The 24,348-nt window shown below is 37.4% G+C and overlaps 1 protein-coding gene across 24 annotated transcripts in view; it reads left to right on the top strand.

Annotated features, from left to right (window-relative positions):
- The window catches only part of PPFIBP2 (PPFIA binding protein 2), a 111,765-nt gene that overhangs the window by 74,761 nt on the left and 12,656 nt on the right, over positions 1-24,348 (top strand). For 16 of the 24 annotated variants that reach the window (XM_048070040.2, XM_048070042.2, XM_066997904.1 and 13 more), the window contains 12 exons: positions 5,735-5,917; positions 7,846-7,938; positions 10,268-10,376; positions 11,625-11,657; positions 13,350-13,411; positions 15,900-15,987; positions 19,137-19,243; positions 19,436-19,500; positions 19,746-19,814; positions 20,266-20,326; positions 22,027-22,068; positions 24,084-24,237. In XM_048070040.2, coding sequence (XP_047925997.2) covers positions 5,735-5,917; positions 7,846-7,938; positions 10,268-10,376; positions 11,625-11,657; positions 13,350-13,411; positions 15,900-15,987; positions 19,137-19,243; positions 19,436-19,500; positions 19,746-19,814; positions 20,266-20,326; positions 22,027-22,068; positions 24,084-24,237 — 1,066 coding nt within the window. The remainder of the gene's footprint in view (positions 1-5,734; positions 5,918-7,845; positions 7,939-10,267; positions 10,377-11,624; positions 11,658-13,349; positions 13,412-15,899; positions 15,988-19,136; positions 19,244-19,435; positions 19,501-19,745; positions 19,815-20,265; positions 20,327-22,026; positions 22,069-24,083; positions 24,238-24,348) is intronic. The other 8 variants (XM_048070041.2, XM_048070057.2, XM_013177699.3 and 5 more) reach the window with 6 other exon arrangements.

Here is a 24,348-nt window from a genome sequence, read left to right as displayed (position 1 = left end):
CCTGAGTTTTTGAGCTGAAATCAGCATGCAATAGGATCTTGCATATTTACAGCACAGTCTGTGCCATTGGTCCTGTGAATTCAGTGGTTATGCATTTTTGGGATGTGGTTTCTTTTCCTCTCTCTCATTATGCTTCAAAGGTTGCTGTTTGGCTTTAATCAAGACACAAAGTCCCTTTCAGCAGCATACTGTCTTTCTCTTAACCCTTTTCTTTCCAGGAAAGGGAAGCTGTACTGGCATGGATGTTTGAAGCCTACCAAGCTTATTTCCTTGTTTTATGACAGAGAATACTGTAAGCTCAGCAGTATCGGGGTGCTACACTTGTAAGCAGAGACCCTCAGTGACTTTAATTCATTCATGGAGGGAGAGGCAAGAGAAAGAACATTTTCTTCACATGAACCTTTTCCCTTGTGGTTACATAACAAATAGTAGGAAAAAAAAAAAACAACACTTGCATTGGAGGCAATTCTCATCCTTTCTCCCCATAGATGCATAGTGTTCTGGACATCAAAGGAGCTTTGCTTTTTACAGTATTAGTTAAGGAAGAGAATATGAAATGGGGAATAATATAAACAGCATCTATTTGCTTTACTGGGTACAGTTCCAGAGAAACCTCTATGGTAGCGAGCAGCAGGTGGGAAATAGAGAAGAAAGGGATTATGGAAGACAGTCATACAGATGAGGTGCTGTGTGTATTTCTACCCAGTGGTCTTGCAAGGGGACCGCCTAGCCTGGGAGGATTACCTGGCAGGGGAGGATTAATAGGGCTGTGGCTTGAGCCAAGATTTATACTTTGTTGACTGAAAAAAGACTTTATGTTCCTGTTGACTTAGGAGAAACTGAAATTCAGGCAGTGTTAGAAAACTGTTTGTTCTCTATATTGTTGATAGTGGAATATTTGATAACTATGCCTAAGTAATTTACTTGCAGTGACATGATAAGTTTAGGGTGTGTTCATTTTTTGACTTACTTGTCCTCTGAAGTTTTCTTTAGAGATGAAAAGATAACTTAGAGAGAGCATTTTCTGGCAGAGGTTGCAAGTCAGAGGTACCAGCTGCTGTTGCTTTACCACCTGTAACCTTCTCATGCTCTCTCACCCATAATTGTCAGTGTCTTGTGTACAGAAGGCCTAAGCAGTCTCACACTGGCTTGAAAATCTAAACAGGTCTGTGCAACATGTAATTGCTACAGGTGGGAGCCTGCTCCCAGCTGCAGTCTTCCTAAGAGGCCTTTAGACTTCCCATTGCATGTTGAATACCAGGAAGAAGCTGCTTGAGTTATTCCAAGACATGCACAGTCAGCCAGACTCTTGGAAAGCAATAAAGCTTCTGAGCGCATTTGGACTGACAGTAATTTCAAGTGCTGAGTAAGTCTGGGCCTGCAATGAGGGTGAGACCATGACCTGTGAAATTCTTCTGCCACTGCAGCAAGGTGTGTGGCCCACTTCAATGGAAAAGCTCTATCGGTCCAGAAGCCCTTGTTGTATTGCTAAGTGATAGGAAATGCCCTACTGAGATGGAAAAGGATTCTAATCTGATGGAAAAGTTGAGAATCATTGTGTTAAGTGTGCCCTGAATTATTAATTACCCCAAGATGTGATTAGATTTCTGGCCTGTTGGAAGTTGCAAACCTATCCATACAAAACAAGGAAAAGGGATGTTGTAACTAAAGCTGTGGGAAATAAAGAGCATTTTCAGTTTGCTTGCTAAGACATTCATTTATTTCCGATTGTCCTCAATAAATCTTAATCCAATTTGTCAAGATAAACGGGGGGTTGCTTTCAATCAAATTCAATGCTTACTTGAATTGTAAAGCTTTAACCCTACTTCAGTTCCTTTTACTATAGTTTTTATTAATTTTCAATACAAACACAATTTCAAACATCACAATGAAATTTATTAACATATTTACTTTATACTATTGGACTACAAATGCTGCTCAAATTTGGCAATAGCTTTACCTTCCAAAATTGCTAGCGTCTACTGCCTGAGTACGTCTTTTTAGTGAATAATCCACTCTTAAGAGCAAACTGAAGGTAGACTGTTTGCTTGTTTATGCATACACAACTGTACTGTGGTAACCTTGCTTCAAAGGGAGGCCATTCTCCAAACTGACAATGACTGAATGAAATTAATCTTACTGTAATCGTATATCTGAATGTCGTGGCTACTACAACATGCTGTTACAATGTCTAATATGTCAAATGAAATTGCAATTAATAGTTTTACACAAATGGAACAAAGCTGTGGGTGACAGAGCTAGAGCCTTTCTCTTATTCTGCAGTTGGCCAATTGCTGCTTTCAAGACTGAGTTTAGGAGTGACAGAGTTGAGCAGAACAGTGATCTGATAGTTTTGTGTTACAGAGGCATCCTCTAGTTGTTAAACTATTTTAAACAGCGTCTTAATTGTAATTCATTATATTTAGAAATGGCGGCAGGGTCAACTATAACGGGTTCAAAAAAGTTTAAAATGAGATGTGAAATTGCAGAATAAGTCAGCTAAAACATACTTCCTTTGTAGTCTAATTTTGTATCAGCTCATTTCACAGCAGCTGTTTCCAGTCACGTAGAATTTATCTGTAGAATTATTTCTCTCGTTGGGTTGGGGAGAAACAAAGCAAATTAAGATATCTTTCTAAATATGAGTGAATCTTAATCTGTCAGATACATTTCACTTTATCTTGTGCAGCTGTGGTTTAGATTTAGTTTTAGTTAGCAGCAAGGAGTTTGTCAAGTATCTCTAACCTCCTCTCAAAGGTATTGATTTCAGACTGAATGCCACTTGTCTTTGGCTTTTCAAAAGCACATGCTACATTTATAGTGCCATTTATTTATACATATAATACAGGAGCCAGGAGAATGGCTGCTTGTAAACGGATGGTCTCATTCTTGCCTTTGTCACTTTAATTCCCTTTTTGTGGAATAAGTTCTGCTCTGTTTGCTGCAGTGATGCTGTGAAGGGTTTTGAAATCTCACCTGAGGGTATTTGTGTAGCTTTTCTCTTACCTGAGAAGCCTTAGAAATTTTACAAATATCTTTCCTCAATGCAGCGAGTTATGAGAAAGCAACATTGCCAAGTCATTACCAAGTGCTTAGCTGCAGCCCAGATGCCTGTTTTACCCAAACATAGACAAAAGAGACTTTCTGTCACCATCAGGAGGCTGCAGAAATAATTGTCCATTTCAACTTGCTTAACAGCCTTTGTTCTCTCCTACTTTTTATTTTCTGTCATATGATAAGTTTGGTGATTTCTGCTTTTTCATACTGACGATCTGAAGTCTGCTATAAGCTGTTGGAAAGTGTTTTGTGGCTGTTTTATGGACACTTTTGAATTAAATATCTACTACACAGTTACTTGCCATTTCAAAGAAACTTGAGTCAGTGAGCCAGATACCCCTTCTGGTGTTCTGTACAGCACAGCTCTGGGGATTTGGGTGTGCTGTCTCACCTGAGTCAAATCCAAGCCAGGGTATTTTAGTGTCAATAAATTTTCATGCTGTGAAAGAATCTCAGAAATTAAAAGCCTTTTTCCATCTTGAAACTGGAAACAACTGTAGAGGCATATACCGCATCTGGAGTTCATCTTTTACTTTTCCATAGACCTATCTTACCCTTCAGAGGGGTAAGGATTTCTGTCATTTCTGTGCTGTCAGGTCTTCCCTGAGGGAAGTAAGTATGTTGGATGCAGTGTTTCCCATTGTTGTTTTTTTGTTTGTTTGTTTGGATATGACTCAGAAGAGAAAGAGTTACAAGGCAGCAGCAATAGTGGTTCTGAACTCTCCCACGTTGCTGCAACCAGAGCAACTGCCAGTTTTATCTTGTTTAACAAGTGGTTCTTTACAACCTCATATGGTTTAGCAGTGTTCTGTGTCAAAGACAAGCACGGACTAGTATCCTGGTGCTTAAAAGAAAGCAAGGCAGATGGGCATGTGTCCTGAGGATTTCACTTGCCAGTTGGTACTGCTCAGGGAGGTGTCTGATTGTGGAGATGATGGTAAAAAAGAAACAAAATCAAAGCATGGAAGGTGGAGGGGTTGTGGATAGCATCTAAATTATACAAGCAAGTATGATGAGTGTTCTGCTTTGCAGTTTTCTTATAAGAGGAAGAGTTAGCAACAGGGACGTTCCCCTCACCAGAGTCCCTCTGTGTTGCTGCAGAGTGGCAAATGTAGACACTGAATCTATGAAAGAGACGGTTTCACTTAGGTGAGCTGATACTGAAGGAAACTATCTTTTTCTTAGCTGTACAGCTCTGGCAAAGTATTTCAGCCTAAAAAAGACTGTATATTAGAGTGCTGGAATACAGAGGCAGAGTACGCTTTCTAAATTTTTTGATTGTTTAAGGAGCTAATTCTCGTTTATATGTCTGAAAGGTTTGTTGGATGTAAAAGGATGAGCATCAGACATTGTGAGCCTGATTCAGAGTGATTCGTATAAAAGGAAATATATGCAGCTGCTATTCTGAATTTTATCTTAAGCGCAGTGCACTTGAAAAATACTTAACTGATGTGAATCTCTTTTTAGTTAACTGGTGTAAGCTTTTGAAAGAGAATCTTTGTGAATATTTGGGCTTGCCTGTGGGTGCAGGTGCAGTTTGAGATTGGTTGTCTGAAATACTTTCTTGGTTGGAACAGTGTCCTGTCCTTGCCATAGCCATTCCCTAGCACTGAGCAAGCAGATTTATTGAATCAGCAGAGAGCTGGGATTACAGGAGGACTCTTATTCATTGTAATGAAGAATAAAAATACGTATATGTGCTTTTGTCATCTGGTCTTCTGTCCATTAAAAACTTTTTCACTCCCTTGGGAGATGGATTAATCTCATCAAATGTATTTCTCTTGGTAAAACTGAGAAGTCACAAAACATATGTTGTTAATGTGCATGAAAATTGAGAGAAAAGCCCTCCAAACTTGTAATATCTGATAAAATATCCAGCATTATCTGCTGCTGAATTGGGCAATTTAAGTGCAATTTTATATAGATTTTAATACTTGTATGAGGTTTGCTTTCTTTAACTGGATTGTGTGTGTGTGTTTGTGTGTGCGATTGTCTGTCTGTGTGTGTTTGTGTATCACTGATTGCTTCAGGGAAGCTAGCCAGCAAATCAGTACACTTTAAGGCCATTACTTCTGTGGTATTCTTTGATTTCTCTGTGTTGCTTAACTGTTTCTCAGTGTCCAGATACTACCTAGCTTTCAAGCTAGGTAATGGAGTATTTTTCTGACCCTTGCTAGACTTGGAAATAGAATTATTTTACTAGTAAATTCTGTTTATAAATTGGGAAAGAGTAGATTTTGGCCTCAACTGAGCTGCTCTCTAGATTTTTTTTTTTTCCTAGTGGATGATTTGTCTGTGTAACAAAATCAATTTCAGCAAAAGGCTGCCTCTCAGCCAGCATATCAAAATATGTTCCATTTTTTTCCTAAAATCTGACTTCATCTGACTGGATAATTTACTGAAAATGTGGGCCCAAATTCCGATCTTTGCATCAGGATTGGAATCATGAATTAGTCTGGAACATAGATTCTGTTCTACAGAGCTACAGTGCTCTGCACAATGTTCCAGATTTATGGCTATTTACATATACTTTAACAGAAGGAAAACACATTGTCTTTTTATAGCTTGCCTCTAATATGCTCCCTGTGTTTCTCTGTGCTACAACTGTAGAAATATTTTCTTTGCATATTGTCTTCATTTTCTTTCTCACTTGTCTTTTTTTTTTCCATGTTTTCAGTCAGTAGTGAACCTGATAAGTGAGCTCCAGGAGCAGATGTGTAGACTGCAGCTGGAAATTAATAGTAGAATCCAAGAAAGAAAGTCTCAAGATAGGAAACCAGATGTGACACCTAATGGCCCTCACTCTAGTCCAAGATCAGTGATAGAGACTCTCAGCCAGAAGAATTGCTCTCAGTGTGATGTACGAGAAGTACACCTTAGCAGAAGCCTGTGTATTGACTCTTCTCTTGCAGAAACTAAATTCCACTAACCAGGGCTGTGCTGTGAATTGTTGGCATTAATCGTTGTGACTTTCATGAATAAGAGAGAGGTGGTTGCAAAAATTACAACAAACAAACAGGGAAAAAAATAAAACAACCAAAGAAACAAAAAAGACAACACAGTTAATTCCCCCACTTTCCTCCCCTAGTCACTGGGACAAATTTGGTCACTGTTGATATCTATGTACTACAGCACAGATATCCATAAGAACCAATCACCTCTCTCAGGTTTTACATGATTTGCTTTTTACTCGTAGGTCTATACTGCTGGTGTGGGTTTTTTTTCCTTGTTTCCTTTTTTTTTTTTTTTTTTCTGTTTTCTTAGTTGAAATTTGTTTGATATGCAGCATGGTAGCATGGTTTGGTAGTTTGCTGATTTTCCTCACAACAATGACACCCTAACCAGTCCTTTGAACACAGATGATAATTAATTCCTGAATATCTTAAAAGCTTAACACAGGTATAAAATGTGGATTCAGGTAAGACTATCTGAAATATGGCCTATAAAAACAATCTCCGTTTACCTTTAAAATTGCAAATGTAACCCGTTTTTGTTTATTCTGACATCAGCGGTTCTGAAAAAAGCATTTTTGAATTTACGTTATAAATCCCAGTTGTATGTGATCAAAACCATGCCACATGTCAAAACAAAAACTATTTTGCATACAATGTTTAAATTGACTGAAGGTTGAATGTTACTGGTATGCTTGAAAAAGTCCATCTTAATATGTGCTATTATATCAGTTTAATTTAGTTGCTACATCACTTTTCTGGATCCCCAGAACTCATCTTATAGATAATCTGTTTATATTGAGAGAGAGCTTTTCAGTATTTTCTCTCCAAATTAATTTTACAAAAATAACTCATTTGTGTATGACGCCTACTTTGAAAATAGTGCTGTTGATTCTGAGCTTGTCTCTGTACCAAACTGATTGGTGAACTACTAGGTTACACTGTGTCAGCTGCGTATTGGAGTAATAATCTGAGTCAGATCTGAGAATCTTTCCTAATAAGTATTCATTTTATCTGAGATACTAGTATGGTTGTTTAATGTATGTACTATACAGGACTCCAAAACTGGGTTATGCTTCTAATTTTTTCTGTTCCTCAGTTCATTTTAAGACACTTGGTCTCATCAGAGTTCTATCAAGAATTTATTGGTGTTGTCCTCAAGAATAAGCATTAAGGTTTGGCTCTATGAAGGAAAGGGAGAAAGGACATTTAAGGGACAACTTTGTCAGAGGAACAGACAGAGATGGCTGCAACTCTATGCTGTATCGACCATGTTTGCAAAGTTGCAAAAATCAATGCTGAAAGTAACATATTGATAGTCATATTTGACTCTATGTGTGTGGTATTAAAGGCCTATAACTGAATATCACTTAGTCTGAGTTATTTTTCTTGGTAAGTAGCTTAAACACTTGTTTGGAGGGACAACTGTTGCTTTAATGAAAGTCAGTAATCTGTTAGTACTTCACATTTTTCTGCCTGCTTTCTGGTGGTAGTGAAAACAAATTTTTAAAAAACAATCGTTAATGCTGTATGAGACTGTAGATGTAGATTTTTTGGTTCATTTTCACTGAGATTCACAGGGATTCCTAAGGTCAGCTGTCTTCCTTACTATGACTAAGAAATTTGCTCATAATTTCAGGTAGAGCATTTGAGAAATCATTCCTTATAATAATCTCTCAATTAAAAATAGTTTTTGTCTGCTTAAACTAGGCCACAACTTCTGTGTGTGATGGTTCAGTGTTCATTACTGCATAGTTCTTGCATGATCTTGAATGCATAATCATGGAAAATTAATATCTCCCTGAGTAATCTTACTTTGAGCTGTTCTTCCTTGCAGGGTTTGCTACAGGAACTTAGACACCTCAAAATTAAAGTGGAAGAACTGGAAAATGAAAGAAATCAATATGAGTGGAAATTAAAAGCAACTAAAGTAAGCAGAGTTAGCACTTGCTAATGACAGATTTATTGCAGCTAGAAACTGGCAAACATACTTCTCATCAGTACTTACTTCTGTTACAATTGCCTTGTGTCAGTGCCTAGTATAGTCTGTTTTTTCTTGAACCAACTTTGTAATAAGTATTTTGGACTACAGTTTTTGTAGATTCTTTTTATGCTTTCTGCTCCCACCCTGCTGTCCCTAGTTTTCGTTTTTCTTCTTAAAAAAAAAAAAAAAAAAAAAAAAAAGGCATTTTGTCTAACAAAAGACTTGTTCTGGGAAGAAGCCTCCCTTGAAGATTTTCTGTCTTTTATTTGTGTAATGGTAACAAGCCTCTGTGGAACATGCTTTCTAGACTGAAGAGACATGCAAAGTAGGATGGGTGTTCACTTACTATGGAATTTATTTTAACAGAGGTTAAGCCCAAAATACACCATTAGATCATCTACTCTGACTTCACGTCAGTATCAAAGAGCGTAGCTGTCTTACCCCTGTGTTGACCTTAACTCCTGGAAAGCTGTTGGATTTTCATCTGGAGTAACTCAACATATGACACATTTGGTCGTTTTTGCTTGTAATTTATTTTTCTGGTTGAACATTGTCATCATTAAACACTTGCACTTTATTTCTAATTTGAATTTTTAGCCCTTTTCCACTAAATTAAAAGGTACTTACTATTTTCCCTATTGAGGTACACTTTTTTGTTCTGTAATCACATCTTTGCTTTCATATGTGTGGTGTTATAATCACTTCATATAAATGATTGACTTTTTTTGAGTTGTGGTTGGATCTTAGAAAAACATTTCAAATTATTAAACTGAGTTTTTCTTTGTAATACTTGATACCTCGATCCAGATATGACAGATAGTTGTTCTCTGTATTAACATTTCTTTCGAGAATTCTTAGATGAATATTGAAATTTTGCTATCATTGTTTTTTCTATTAAGTTTAAAGCTCTTATTTCCATGAAATTTTTTTTTCTGACGTGGCAGCAATGAACAGCCTTTGGGAAAATATTTTGTTAAGCAGTGTGTGGCCAGCTTCCAAGATAGATAAAGATTATGGAAAGGGTAGAAGCAAAATGAAAATAAAAAAGAATGGTAAAATGGGTGAGAAAGGATACAGAAAGAGAAGGGAAGAAAAATAGAGGGAAAGAGAGAGGAAGAAAAAAAGTAATTGCAGAGAGAACAGGAATGAGAAATTAAAAGGAAAGGAGGGCATTTAAGAGTACTATGAGATCAAATAGACCAGCAGAGGCAAATCCAAATCTAGTATTAAGAGGTCTGAAGCTTTGTCTTCCTGTTGCTCCAGCGTCTTAGATGAGAAATTGGAATATTTCCATGACTGGATATAAAAAGCACATTAGTCACTGGGAAGTGTAGGAGCCCTTCAGAGATGCAGCAAGGCAGATTCCTCTACTCCTTGAGGAATTGCAGGCAGAGTGGTAATCTCTTGCTGCCATCCGTTTGCTTCTTGGTTAAAAAGATAAGTTTGTACATTAGAATAAACCTGTCAATCTTTTATCTTGTTCATCTAATGTTTGGTGCTTTGCATTTTTCCCCCTTTATTTTAATATGTTGGGAAACCGTTCACACATTACTGATTTTTTTATTATTATTTTTTAAATTGCGAGGGAGTTTGGTATGCTTGAAGTGGAGAATGATTAGATATAAACGCTTTAAGGCTGCTGAAGAAAATCTTAATGAAGCTACTGACTTAGTAAAGCATGTTGTTGACAGCTTTTCTCATAAATAGGAAAAAGAGATGAGTCACTGTTTCAAGCTGGACAATCACTTCTTTCAAGCCATGCTTCCTTCTACAATATTTGCTGTAGCATCTTATGTACATGAGGAACAAAAGTTCTAGCACGGTGCTGTGAAGAGGGCTCACCATTCATAGATTATAAGTTACATTAATAAGTAGTAACTAGGATAATATATATTTAAAATGCTTTGCTATCTTATAGTGGTCTTCATGCAAAACTCAGGAGTTGCCGTATTGTAGTCATTATTGAATGGTCAGCATTGTAGTGTTGAGAGCTTTCAAAAGTTTCTTTACCTATACAAATCCTTGAAAATCTTATCTTTCGCACAACTCTCTTCTCTGAGAGCTAATCCTTGTAAAAAGTGAGCTGCTGTAAAAGGAATAGGATAGGAACACCATGAAATGCATAAGATTGTTATAGTGTTTATGAAGTGTCCCAAACTGGGAACAGGACATCATTGAAAGTAAAGTGTTATGCTTAGAAATCTTCTAGTTCATGGGGAAGAATCACAGAGAATCTATGACAATGTTATTCTGAATTTGTTTTACTCTATTTCAGGCGGAGATAGCCCAGCTTCAGGAGCAATTAGCTCTCAAAGATGCAGAAATTGAACGCTTACAAAGTCAACTATCTAGGACCTCATCACATAGCGAAGTTGCAGAAAGAGGTAAGAGGAGGGGAATTGTACTGATTGTTTTTTCTACTGGGATTATATTTATAATTTGAAACAGTCATTTTTGTTCAGTAGGAATATATTTTTTGCGTCTACCTTCAAAATTTCATTGAAAAACTTTATAGTTGATGTTTTTTAAGAGGAAAAAAAGTGACAATAGTAGCTAAATATAATGTTTCAGTGATATAGCATTCTCAAATATATTTGTTAATTCACAGCTTTCATTTGTTCAGGATTGTAATGCAGATTTGTTTTAAATCTGTATGCTTGATACACATCAATAGCAGCTAAATCAGTTCATTTACACTTTGGTCCCAAGCAGTCATGCCACAGTTCTCTGAACTACTGACTCCCTAGAGCCTCTGCCAATTGCTGGGCCGAGAGCATTATGATACTAGTGACCTTCTTCTACAATATTGACTCTTAGTACAGGAACATTTGTGTATAGTTTACCACAGTTTATCAGACAGCTGCACTAACTTTTTTTGTGTATGTTAGCTAATGCTTACAAATAGAGCCTTTGCTAAGAGGTGACTTAGGTAACTTGTGCTACCTCTTTATTAGGGCTTACCAAGAGTCTCCTTACCAGAATTAATGTAGGTGCCTCTTTTCTTGAAGAGGACAGTCTGTATTTTTGACTGTTGTTTATTCTGAAGAAGTGACAGTCCTTTCCAGTAAAGCCTTAACATGTGCTTAGTGCTAATTTAACTCATTTGCAGAGCTTGTGCATGTAAAGTGCTGCATGTCTAACTAGAAAATTAGTTTCTCTAACAGCAGCGTTTTGTAGACAAACTATCCTACTAATAGGATTTTGTATTTTCTATTAGATTCTCAAATAATTTATGGTATTTAAGGTACAGATAGCTGATTACCAATAAGTAGAGCGCTCAGCAACTTTCAACTTCTAGTGATGTTTCTGGTCCCGTTCACGCTGAAGATGGGTAAAACTCTCTTTGATTCCAGTGGGAGAAGAATCAAACCTTGTACAGAGATTCTTTAAGCTAACTTTAAGGAAACCACTTAGACTATATTTGAATGGAAACAGTATGCAGCAGTAATAATGCTTCTGAAAAATATTACTGATTCATCAAATTTTTAGGTGGTCTTCTTAAATAAAGTAGAAAAGTAATGTCAATGTACTTTCTAGTATGCTAGAATGCATATTCTAATTAAAATGCAAACTTTATCTAATCTGTGCTTTTTCTGTATACTTTATTTGACTCTCACCATTTACCACCGTAGAGGAAGTTTATAGGAGAAGGCTAAAAGAAAAACGTAAGCCTTGCAATTCACTTTTGGCTTTATTTCACTGTTCCTTTCACACAAATTATAACTCAAATGCATTCTGCAGCAGTAATTCAATGTTTGTTTAGATTTGGCTGTCTAATTGTAATATACATAAGACATTGCGTTCATTGCTTGCAGCAAGCAGACGGTTACTTGCCCTCTTTGGTAAGATTTCACTTCAGAAAATAAATCAGAGGTTCACAAAACAGATAGCTGGACTTCAAATGGACATTGTCAAGGTTAACAGAGCCAAAACTTAACCTTTACCTCTTTTTATTTGTACATATGTAAAACCCATACAATATCTGGAAAGATGCCTTTAATTGAAAGCCTCCTTCCTTGGCGGGAAGGATTTGGGTCTGAAAAAAAATCTGTTTCTATATGTGTTGTTGTTATAAATATTCTAAGTAAAGTTTGCTTTGTGTGCTTAAAAATACCTCGACACCAGTTCTCTTTGAAGTCTAATATTTTTGAACAGAAATCATTAGGACTGTGATTTCTAATGGCTTTTTAATTTTTTTCCAATTGCTTGCCCACTGTCTGCTGGCTTTAGTTTTTGATTTGGCTGTGTCCGTGCATGTCTTGAATTACTAAGTGTTCTCTTTTGCAAGAGGAACGTTTACAAAGTTCATTTACATGTCTTAAAATGTAATCATTACAAGGTGTACATTTTTCAGAATCACTCCCAGAAAACAATAATAACAGTTCTTGAAAATAGTAGAGAAATTGTATTATATATTCAACATTTAGTTATAAAACATTTTAAATGCTCCTTTACAGTACTGATTCTCTTTCTTCTCTCTCACTTCATGCCTGCACATCTGTTTTTCATAGTCCTTTGTGAAATAAATGGGTCTGGTCTAATGTCAATGCATGAATTCCTTAAGTGGCAGCTTCAGCAGATAAACTATTTCAGATTCTATCTCCATCATCTAGGTTTGATTTAGTGCGAGTTGGTACTAGAGGACTTGTTAAGAATATAATGTAGAGAAAAAAATGAAAGATTCAGTTCAGTAAAGTTAGGATGACGTAATTAACAACCTCATATGTTTCAGAAAGTGTGTTTTAGGTGTTTTTGACTATAACATTTTTTAATAACCTCTGAATCTATATTGTAACACCATCTTGTGTGAGGCAATTGTGTATTAGCTCTTGATGCAGATTTTAACTCAGTTATTCATACTGAGCTGTTTTAAGAAAAAAGTATTTTACAAATTTTCCTCGTTATAGAATATCAAAATAGTTATTGTTATTTTTCATTTTCAAGACTCGAGAATATCCTTGAACTAATTCTCATAAGCTGGAGAATATTTTTCCCAGATGGAATAAAATTAATATTCAATCATGCTTAAATTTATTTCCATAAATGTATAACAGCAAACACGCTCTCATCTTCTGCAAAATAAGCTTCACTGTTTCTTTTATTTTTATTTCTTGAATTTTGGAATATGAAATAGCATTGTGTAGCCTTTTATAAACAAAACCAGCTTGTTTGTGTTGTGTGATGCTTTTAATAGTTAGCTGTTGAAAAGCTTTAAATTAAATGTAGTTTAATATGCCATGTCACTGACATGGTTTTGGTAATTTATAAGAACATGGAGAGTGTATTACAAAATAGATACCATTTACACTAAATATAGCAAGTGTATTTTTCTCATAACATTTTGAAAACATTTTTAGATCAAGAAGTTCAACGGTTGAAGATAGGAATGGAATCATTATTGGCTGCAAATGAAGAAAAGGTGAGAAAACATCCTTCTTTCTACATAATAAAAATGAAATGTTGGTTTTGAATCTCTGTAATGATCTGAATTACCCACTTTCCACAAGCATGATATTGTCCTGATTTTTGGATTAATCCCATGAGACTGTGACAGAATGTTGATTTTTATAAAATAGGAGTTGTGTCTGACCTTGCTAACCTGTAGCAGAACTCGTTAGGTACTCGTTAAATTCCAGAGGGGAGCATGTGTTGGTTTCACCCTGCTGGACAGCTGAACTCCACCACAATCACACTATCAATCCCCCTCCTCAAAGGAAGGGGGGAGAAAATACTATGGAAAGGGCTCAAGGGTTGAGATAAGGACAGGGAGATCACTCAACAATTATCGTCACAGGGAAAAAAGACACAGCATAGGGAGAAGCATGTAATCCATTTTTTATTACCTGTTATTAACAAGCTAGAGCAGTGAGAAACTAAAATTAAACTCAGGACACCTTCCCCCACACAGACATTCTCTTCCACCTCTCCTTGAGCAGGAAACAGGGAATTGGGGCTGCGGTCAGCCCATGATACTATGTCTCTGCCGCTCCTTTACCATCACTCCCTGCCCCTGCTCCAGGCGGGGTCCCTCCCCCGGGATGCCGTCCTTCCCGAACTGATCCTGAGGGGGCTGCCCACAGGCAGCAGCTCTTCAGGAACTGCCCCAACATGGCTCTGTACCACAGGGTCCATCCCCCAGGAGCAAACTGCTCCAGCACGGGTCCCCCACGGGCGGCAGCTCCCCCCAGACCCCCTGCTCCTGCGTGGGCTCCTCTCCACGGGCTGCAGCTCCGGCCCGGGGCCTGCTCCTGCAGGGGCTCTCCATGGGCCGCAGCCTCCTCCAGGCCACATCCACCTGCTCCACCGGGGGCTCCTCCACGGGCTGCAGCGTGGAGATCTGCTCCGTGTGGGACCCGTGGGCTGCAGGGGGACAGCCTGCTCCACCGGGGGCCTCTCCACAGGCCGCAGGGGAACTGCTGCTGCCTGCCTGGAGCCCCTCCTGCCCTCCTGCTGCACTGACCTGGGGGCTGCAGGGCTGGCTCTCCCTCCTCTCTCCCAGCAGCTGTTGCACGGCAGTTTTCTGGTTTTTCCCCTTCCTCAAATCTGCTCTCACAGAGGTGCAACCAATGTCACTCATGGCTTGGTTCTGGCCAGCAGTGGGTCCCTTTTGGAGCCAGCAGGAGCTGGCTCTGATCTGACATGGGGCAGCTGCAGGGCTCTGCTCACAGAGGCCACCCCTGCAGCCCCCAGCTACCAAACCCTTGCCACATACACCCAATACAGAACAGAAAGCCAAGGCTGTAATGAGCAGAATCTCCAGTTTTCTGCCATTAGAAAGCGCTAGGATTAGCTCATCTTAGGCAGTTCTTTATCTTCCAAACTTTATCTAAAGTATACATAGGTATACCTAGTTTAGATCGTGATAGAAAAATAAAGTAAAAAATGCCTTTGATTCAGACTAAAATCTTCTAAGAATAGAGATCAGGTTTTAAAGAGACAAGGGCTAAAAAGCCAAAAGGCTGTGTGTGGGGAGTAATAAAGGAGAGGGAGAGTGAAATTAGATACATTTAAATTGTAAATATGTTTGTTGTTATTGCTGTTTTTTGACTCTCATCACCTCTGCTGCTTGTCTGTCAATTGAACAATTCAAGTGCAAAGCCTTCAGATGTCACTGACTTATTACATAAAGTGTTCCTTATTTTTAGAAGTTTTATTCCTGTTTAATTCTTGAAGAAATTGTAGTTCTTGTTTTATGATAATAAACAGGCAACAAGATTTTCTTTTTTGGTGACATATTTACATATGATCACTTACACAGTAATATGCATTCCTAAAAACTTCCTTCAGTAAGTGGGGGATCTGGACAGAGCAATGTTAATTCTAGGGAAAATTAATGAAACTCATAATGATCTCTAGTTCTTAAACACTCAAAAAGGTAAAATTTGCATCTGGAAAATAAAAGATGTGGCAACATCTCTTTCCAAAATTGTTCCAAGGCTGCATAAGTTTTTTTGAATTTGAAGGGAACAAAATACTGTTGGTTATGTCCTAATATCTGGGTATACTGACAGGGAAAGGAGGGTCATTTCCTTGGAAACTAGTGGTCAGATGGTTGACCCACAGGTTCATAAATGTTCAATATAGAGCCATTACCTTCAATAATCTTGCAAAATAAAATATTCTGCTTTTCTGAGACCCCACCTGGAGTCCTACGTTCAGCTCTGTGGCTCGCAGCTCAAGAAGGACGTGGAGCTGTTGGAGCGAGTCCAGAGGAGGGCCACGAGGATACTCAGAGGGCAGGGCTGGAGCTTTCTCCTTTGAAGAAAGGCCAAGAAAGCTGGGGTTATTCAGAAAATCCCAGTCCATCTTTCTCTTTCCAGGCCAAAATCACAGAAATGAATGTGTCATAATAGCGTAGGTTAAAAATCTAGGATTTATAATATGATTTCATTTACTGCTTTTCACAGGACCGCCGAATAGAGGAGTTAACACTATTGCTAAGCCAGTACAGAAGGGTCAAGGAGATAATGATTGCAGCTCACGGTAAAATGTCATGTGAATAATTTCCCAGTATCAGATCATTTAAAAACTGCATGCACTACAACTACTATTTGTTGGCTGTTGAATTTATGTGTATAATACTATATAGTTCATTATACATATATTTGTATCATGCTGTGGTGCTGAAAGAGTAGAAAGAACCACAATATTCCTTGAGCAGGCTTGTAAGCTTGTGTGTTTTTGACTGTAGCTGGTGGAGATTTCGTTTTTTTGTTTTTGGTCCTTATGCTACAGTCAGTTAAAAAAAAAAAATCAAGTCTGTCTGAGGATTTACTTATTTAGTTACAACATTAGTATTCAGAGAGACTTCTCTGACTGAATCTCATGTTCAGCTCCCTAAGTCTTACCCTAAAATGCTTAAAATGCTTTCTACATCAGTTAATAGTAAATTCCTCTGTAGAGCCTAATTTTGGTGCTATATTCTGTTATAGATGGTGTCATTAAGGATTCTGATTGATAAGGATGAATGGTGAGATTACTGCTCTAGCTGTACAGCTATGTGAACTCATCAGTCAGGTCTGAAGTCCTGCTGTTCTACCTCATTATGTGCCAGGGCAATCCAAAGCCAGCACTGCTTTCCTTAAAATGCTCTACTATATATTGCAATAGGGCAGGAGCTTTGGTTGCAGAACTCCTACATCCATGTAGCGATGGCTTGGTGGACAGCTGGTGCCATGGTGTTATTAGAAACTTCATGTAGCGCTGTCACTCCTCACTGAAGGGACTCTTGTCAGTCTCTTCCCTAGTGCAGGCCCATGTCTTACGTACTTCATGGCCAAAGCTCCATCCCTGCTGCTGGTTGTCATCCCCTCAGTTGCACACGGGCTGTAGAGATCAGATGAAAAGGAATTTGAGCACAAAGCGTGAAAAGGACTGAGCAAACAGCAGGAAGTTTCCAGCAGTTTTATTAAATTGCACTAAATCCCTTTCTAGAATCTGTTATGCAAAATTAAAATGACAGCTTAATTAATCACCTCCTGCATATGAATTAAAGCATACAGATAGGTATTAAGTTCGTGTGGTATTTTATTTCTATGACAAGTTTTTACAGTGTAAAGTGAAACCAGGAGACCTTAGCGGATGGTGAACCTTAAATAATTAATTAGATCATACATTCAGATTTCATACACCACAGTCCAATTCAGGAATGGCGGTAATGATCAGCACCAGCCAGCCACTGAGAGTTAAAGGAAGCAGTGTTTTCCTTTGTCATGCTTTTTATACTGCATTTATCACAGGGAATCTGATCTCCTCTTACTGTTAGGAGGACCTTTTTTCTTCTTTGTCTCTGACATATTGCTGAAAGAGATGCAATGAATATAGTAAGTTCTGTTGCCCTATTCCCTCCTCTAAGAAAAATCCTCACAGCTGACTAGGCAAGTTCTGGTTTGGAGAGAGTGACTAGAAATCCACAGTTGCTTTGGTGCATAGAATATTATATATAAATAAACCACATGCTGGTAGTACAGATTAGGGTGCACTGTCCCCTTGTGGGATATGTTTTTTGGGGAAGCTTGTGTGCATAAGCAAGGAGCAAGCCATGATGGTCTGGATTATTGAACTGGTACTGCTGAGAGTATGACGGAGTTAGCGTATGCTAGTGTAGACACTCCGTACAGTATTAACTAAAATACTAGTGATGCTCAGCATATTAAAACAAAAACCCAAAACCTGTGTGAGAACTGGAGTGTATACTCAGATCCTTCATAAACAAGGTGCATGCTGTGATGCCTACATTTTCTTCATAGCCCCAGTGAGCTTGTTACCTTATCTGTGTTTTTGTGGGAGTTTAATGGTTAGACTACCAATAAATATTTCTCCTTCAAATATATATATATATATGTTTATTTATTATTTATAGAGGCAGGTTTTAAAGGTTCCCTTTGAAGTGTAATCCCTGCTTATAAGTTGTTTTATTAGAGTCAATGGGTTGAAATCTTCAGTCTCATATAACAGTTTTTAAATAATTACTTGACTGAAACACAGTACATTGTAAGTGTCACTTATCCCTGCTAAAGGGAAGCAGTAAGTTACACTGACAGTAGAGTAATGACTTTTTGTGATAGGTAGCATGTACACTAAAAAAAAAAATGTATGTTTTGGATTAAAGTAGTACATCTGCTTGAGATAGTTACTGATATCTGAATAAAATGTAGAGGAACTATCATGAGCCACTACAGGTAGCTCTTTTGGTTTTTGTAATTTGTGCTGAGGGGCTGCCTACCAGGAACCATAGCTTGTGATGTTATCAGCACTAAGTTTCACTTCATATCCTGAAGGGCCAGTGGTCAGTATCAAGTTTTTTGACGGTCTTTTTAGCTCAACAGCATGATAACCAAGTTCATGTCAAATGACTTTTTAAAAGGTCTCTCTTCGCAACAGTGAGAAGGCTTAAACATAAGATTTGATGCTTTTACATAACTGCCTAGAGCTATTGCACCTCCATCACTTAAACTGGGAATTATCAAAGTACTTAAAGATCAGTCTAGATTTCTCCATCATGGCATATCTGCTCTTCCAAGTCCTGTATGTAATCCCATGCATGAGAGATCTCCAGAAAATTTCTCATCCAAAATACTCTGGAAGTTTGCTGAGCACTAAATATTCAGACCCTGATTTAGTATTTCAGCTTTGACAATTCAACAATAAAAATCTTCTTCAATAGTGAATTTGGAATATTTCAGTATTTAGTTCAGTCTGGGATATCCAGAAAACCATGGAGTATGTTTACATGTTTATCCTCAAACTGAGCATGGGGCACTGCATTATGATACCTTCAATGTCTAACATACATCCTATAAAGTGATAAACTGTGAGGAGGAAAATGGTACCAACTTGAACTTCCCTTACAACACCAAATTGTGAATTAGGGTGGTTCAGAAGCTGTCTCATAAGCAGCTCAGCTACTCAGAACAGAGCACAGCAGGTGACCAAATTTGTTGTCAAATATAAATCAGCTCACTTATAAGTCAGAGCCCTAAGGAGGGCTGGGTAGTGGGAAAGGCTGCCAAACTAGATGCGTCAGATGAAGACTGAAGTGGAATATAGAGACTGAAGTATTTAGATTGCCTGCATATGGTCCTAAATGTTAATTTTTTGACTTGTTTCTCTCCCTTTCTACTTCTCATCTTTAATGCTTGCAGGCTCTTCAGACAGAATTGTCTCTGGTGGCAATGAAGAGGAACTTGAGGCAACTTTAAGGAAATGGAATCTTTTGAACAATCCTCAAGGAGATCTATTTAAATCAGAGGTGTGTAGTAAAGATGTTTTAGAAGCACATTCTGCTGTAAATATGAATTGTTTCTCTTGGTTTCTCTGTAGTAGGAAAGATAATGTAGACAAGGGTTTTGCCCTGGCTGAATTTTTGTGCCTATTGCTATGGGCACTACAGATTCAGATTCAGACACTAGAGTTACAGGCTTGAAACTTCTATTTTACATAGGCCTCTTCAGGAGAATTGCCACCAGCTACGTCATCTCCAGTGCCACACAAAGCTACAGAAATCAGGCAAGACTTATGTTTCTCACTTTTTGTTGGGATTGTCCTAAGTCTACATTATTTAAGTGTTGGTATCTAGTCTTGCCTGTCCTTAACTACCCAAAAGTTCTTGCAAAGCTGTGAAAGAAGTGTTTGCCATGTAAATTTATAATGCGTAGTTGTATGAGGTTTAGACTACAAGAATGAATTAGTAATTTTATATATCAGAAGATATATTTATTATAGTACTTAATATATTTTATTCTGATTTGAAGTGGAACCATTCCAGTATCTTCAGCTAATCTAACCTCTCCACAAGAAGAAACTTTGGAAATCCTAAATAGGTAAGAAATGGTAACAGTAACTAAAATATACAACATATAGCCAGATTTTTTTGATAATTCTGCCTTTCTCCTTCCATTTTTAAAATCTTTTAAAAAGCCCTAAATATTGCACAGTGTTTGCAGAGAGTTCCTGAAGTCTACTTTTGCTTGTTATGAGTATCTAAAAAAGTCATTTATATATATAAGGTTTAAATCTGGATATTGGACCTTATTGCCTTTCTTTGTTGATCAGCATGGCCATGTTCCTGTTTCTGACTTCATCTACATCAGTACTATGTTTTAACCCAGGACTATGAATTTTAAGCTAAAAAAAAAAAATCTCCTAGTTCTGAATTATGTTATTTGAAGATACTATGTGATATATGATAGCTGTCATATGATACCATTGTGACATGCACAAGCATATTATGTTGCATTTACTGTTGCCTTTTTTGCCTGTTATTATTTTAAGGGTTCCACAGAAAAAAAAATCAAGTAGTTTAGAAGATTTGCAGAGCGAATCCCTGGAAAAGGTTGGTTTATTTGTACTCAAAATTTCTGGTGTTAAATATCTAGAATAAAAGATAAAGTTCAAGTATAAATACTGTTTGTTTCACATATTGTAAACCTAACCACCACTAATGTATGTGGAAAAAAAAGCCCTAATGATACAATAGTTCAGGTTCATCTTTTGGCCCCAGTGCTAATCTTAGAATAAACAAATGATTTGACACATCCTCAAATTCAGCTTTTCAACTACAAGAAAAAAAAATATTTAAGAGAAGTACAGCAAATAATGAGAAGCCATTTTGTTGAACTGCAGTATAATTTTGTTTATAGATAAGTGTTTTAAAAATATTTTTGATTTCCAACCTGCTAAAATATTAAGACAACATACCTGAAAGTATTAAAAAGAAGTATTGGGACTGGGCATGCATTTTCACGTAGGATTCCTTTGAGTGTTTGCACGTAAATACGATTGTCACTCCCTAACTTTGACTTCTGATATAAATGGCATTCTTGAAGATGGTAGTGATGCTGCCTTAGTTAAACAGCAGGAGCACTGTTGTTAATTCCAAGGCTTCGTTCCATTCCAGAATAAAGACTTTCCAATTTACCAAGTCTCATTATGCTATGGTCCAGAGGTTTTATTTGTCATTATGTACGCTGAAGTTTTTTTCTGCATGTGTACTTGTAACTTATAGGACTATTACTGACACTTTCTATGCCAAAACTAGGCTTAATACTAGATTACGTGACCAAATAAAATGTTTGAAATTTATGTTGCACTTATTTGATTGTGGTAACACACATGACAGATCATTTGACAGCTAACATTTCATTCTGTGTGTAATTTTTGACGGTCTGTTTTCTTTTCATAACTTTTAAATTATTTTCTTGTCTTAATCTTAAAAAGTCTGTTTGTCTCTATGATACGATAAGGCTCTACCTACACATTTAGGCTGCAAATCTGCTGTATCTACCAAATCAGAGTCCATATAGAAAAAATGAAGAACGTGACAGAACTTCAGTCAGTGAGACCCCAGTTCAGCAAGCCATTTTAATTGTATGCCCTAATTTAGGCATGAGATTTCTTAGTGAAATAAATGAGACCAGACCTCCCTATATTTACAAGTGCTAAACAAGGATTAGTCACAACTTAACCAAAACTAAGCCCCAGAAAACTTGTTTTGCTAACACAGCGCAAGACTTTGCTCCTTATCACTGAGTCCAGTGGAACCTGTGCTGCTGGAGTTGTTCTTTGCACAAAACTGAAATTCCAATTACGTCAAGCAATAATAAAAATGAAATAAAACATACTGGTGTTTCTGACCTAGCCATGCTGATATTTTTCACAGGTCTTCTTCATGGTTTCAGGCAGATCCATACAGTACTGCATATGTTCTCTTTTAATGTCAGACATTTTCATAATGTTTTAAGTGTTATGTGGTAGCCATGGGACCACCCAGAAGCCTAAAAATAGCAAAATGCCTTTGATCACAACAGAACCTAAACTGGGCACAAATTTAGTGAAGTGGTTTGAACAAACACATTTAAAGGTTAAATACTTTATTAAAATGAAGAGATAACAGACCTTGTAATATGTTGTCAATGCATTAAGTAGCATCACTATAGTAATCACACTATAATTGATGTATGTACGTTAATACTAACATTTGTCTGTTGCTTTTTTCCATAAAACTTTGAAATTATTCTCCCTGCAACTCCATAGTATGTAGACGGAAAACCAGTACAGCCTGTTGTAGAACAAGAGGTATATTAACTGTAAAATCTTCTAACATTTATCTGCTGTGATGGTATGGCTGTGTTTTCGTTTTGTATTTATCTTCCCTTTTAAAATGTTTGCAAAGTTCAGGTACTTGACAAACTTTGGGAACAAGGGTAGGGGTAAGGATTTTTATGTGTGCGGTGTTTTTTTGTTTGTTTGTTTGTTTGTTTTTTATCAACAAGCTGTTTGGGTGTGTAATGTTAGAAGTCAGTTTCAGAAAATACAGTGCTGATATTTGATTAAAGTAATAAATGGTTTCTCTAGTCATGTAATGTTAGGTGCTAGCGGGGCTAGTGCTGCCAAAACAGAAGCAGGGGTGGGACACACAGTCCCCAAAATTCAGGAATCTGGTCCATGATTATAGAATCACAAATATCCCTCTTGGCCTTGAAATAAAAATGGAATAAACCAGTGGTTATCTAATTAAATATTTCATGTATCATCCTGTCACAGACGAAGTTTGATCTAAGTATTTCAAAACAATTTTGTTTAAATGGGGTTACTAATTAGGAGAATACTGTATGTTTCTGTGCACTAAATACATTTTGCGTATTTCCAGCACATTGTTTTCCTACCTTACCTCCTTTCTGATACTGTCATCTGTCCGTATGAGCTTACTTCAAAATACACATTGAATGTGCACCACTCCCACAATGTCTGTAGGAGTTACAGGTTCATTGCTTTTCCAGAAAAGCCTCCCCATTCTTGTAATTTTGACGGTTGTGATAGATATATTTATTTGTCCAGTCATGGCTCCTTCATCTTTTCATCTGGAGTCAGTATTGATGAAGTCTCAGCGCGAACTTTCCAAAACTGTAGCAAAGTGCATCTGTGAAACGTATACTTCGGCTGCAGAGAATCGTTAGGCCCCAAACTGTCAGATCTGTATGCAGGTTCTAAACTACCTTTGTACAAGGAGCAGGATTCCAAATTAGTTGGTAACTGCAAAATTGAATGCACGGAAGATGAAGGGATTCTCTATTTTAAGCATAGCCTACATAGTAGTCCCCTTTCAATAATCTGTACTGCATGCTGGCTTTGAGGACCACCTCGTGACCTCTGTTGCTTGAGGAAGGTCCTCCCAATGTAAGTAATCTCACTGGTGCCACTGACGCTGTGTACATGTACCGTAGCTGCAGGCAAGCATACTTCAGGCTATTTTAGTCTGATGTGGACAGAAATTGTATAGAATATGTCAGCTCTAAAATACAGGTCAGTCCATGCTTTTTAACCAGCATACATCCAAGTTATACGTTGTGCTTAGGTACAATAGAATTGGTATTTACTATATGTTTTGCAGTTTGCGTTTAACTTTTTTTTTCAACCTAGCATTTGCAATCTTAGTTATCCAGAGAGGTCTTAATTCTTACAGAAGTTACATTTCTGTAGCCTAACCTCATTTTTGATTCTTTGAATGTGATTAATGGTGGTGAGCAAATATGAGTGGCCAAATTTGAGTTATACAAATACTTTTGGCTTAAATTCCATTGAGATACAACTGTTAGGCAAAAACATAGACACTTTGGTGAATTATGAAGGAAAAATTTAGCAGGGCAAAGAATGGGCTAAGAAATGACTAAATTCATTTCTGGCACTGTCAAAAGTGGGCCTTGGAAGGCATTAATTATTATATATGGTGCCAGGGTCCCAGAGGAAAGGGAGGTGGCTAGAAAAAAATCATGACAAACCAGGTAATATTTTATATATATATATATATATATATATATATATAATGGTTTAATATAATACACGGTATAGCTGAAGGGGAAGGAGATGATGAGGGAAGAGAAGGTTGGGTCTTAGCTAGAAAATCATGGCAGCTGATTATTAGATTTAAATTGGTATGTTGAATATTAGATTTAAATTGAAATGTCTGTAAAAAGGAACATGCCAAACTTCAAAATACTTTTACTAAATTTATAAATGACTACTGTGTACTAGATTGTAAATGCAATGAGTGATTTGCCTTTTTCTCTTTCCTCTTTAAAAAAAAAATGCAGAGTAAGCCACTTGTGAAAGGCAGCAAATACCAAACATTGCCAGGAAAACTTCCTCGACCCTCACAGAATGGAGACCAGGGAACATATAATGCATCAAATTCACCAGACACGTGTGGCGTGAACGACAGTGAGGACAACAGCATCCTGGGCCTGAGTATGTGTCCCTGCCTCTCTGAGAGGCGGCGTAGGGGTTATGTAAGAGGCAAACAAGAAAACTAAAAATGGGGAAATACCATGTTATATAACCTGCTGTGTTACAATCATA

The sequence above is a fragment of the Anser cygnoides genome, chromosome 5, assembly GCF_040182565.1.
Source record: "Anser cygnoides isolate HZ-2024a breed goose chromosome 5, Taihu_goose_T2T_genome, whole genome shotgun sequence".
In the NCBI taxonomy this organism is placed as follows: Eukaryota; Metazoa; Chordata; class Aves; order Anseriformes; family Anatidae; genus Anser; species Anser cygnoides.
This window is presented reverse-complemented; position numbering and strand designations above follow the sequence as displayed.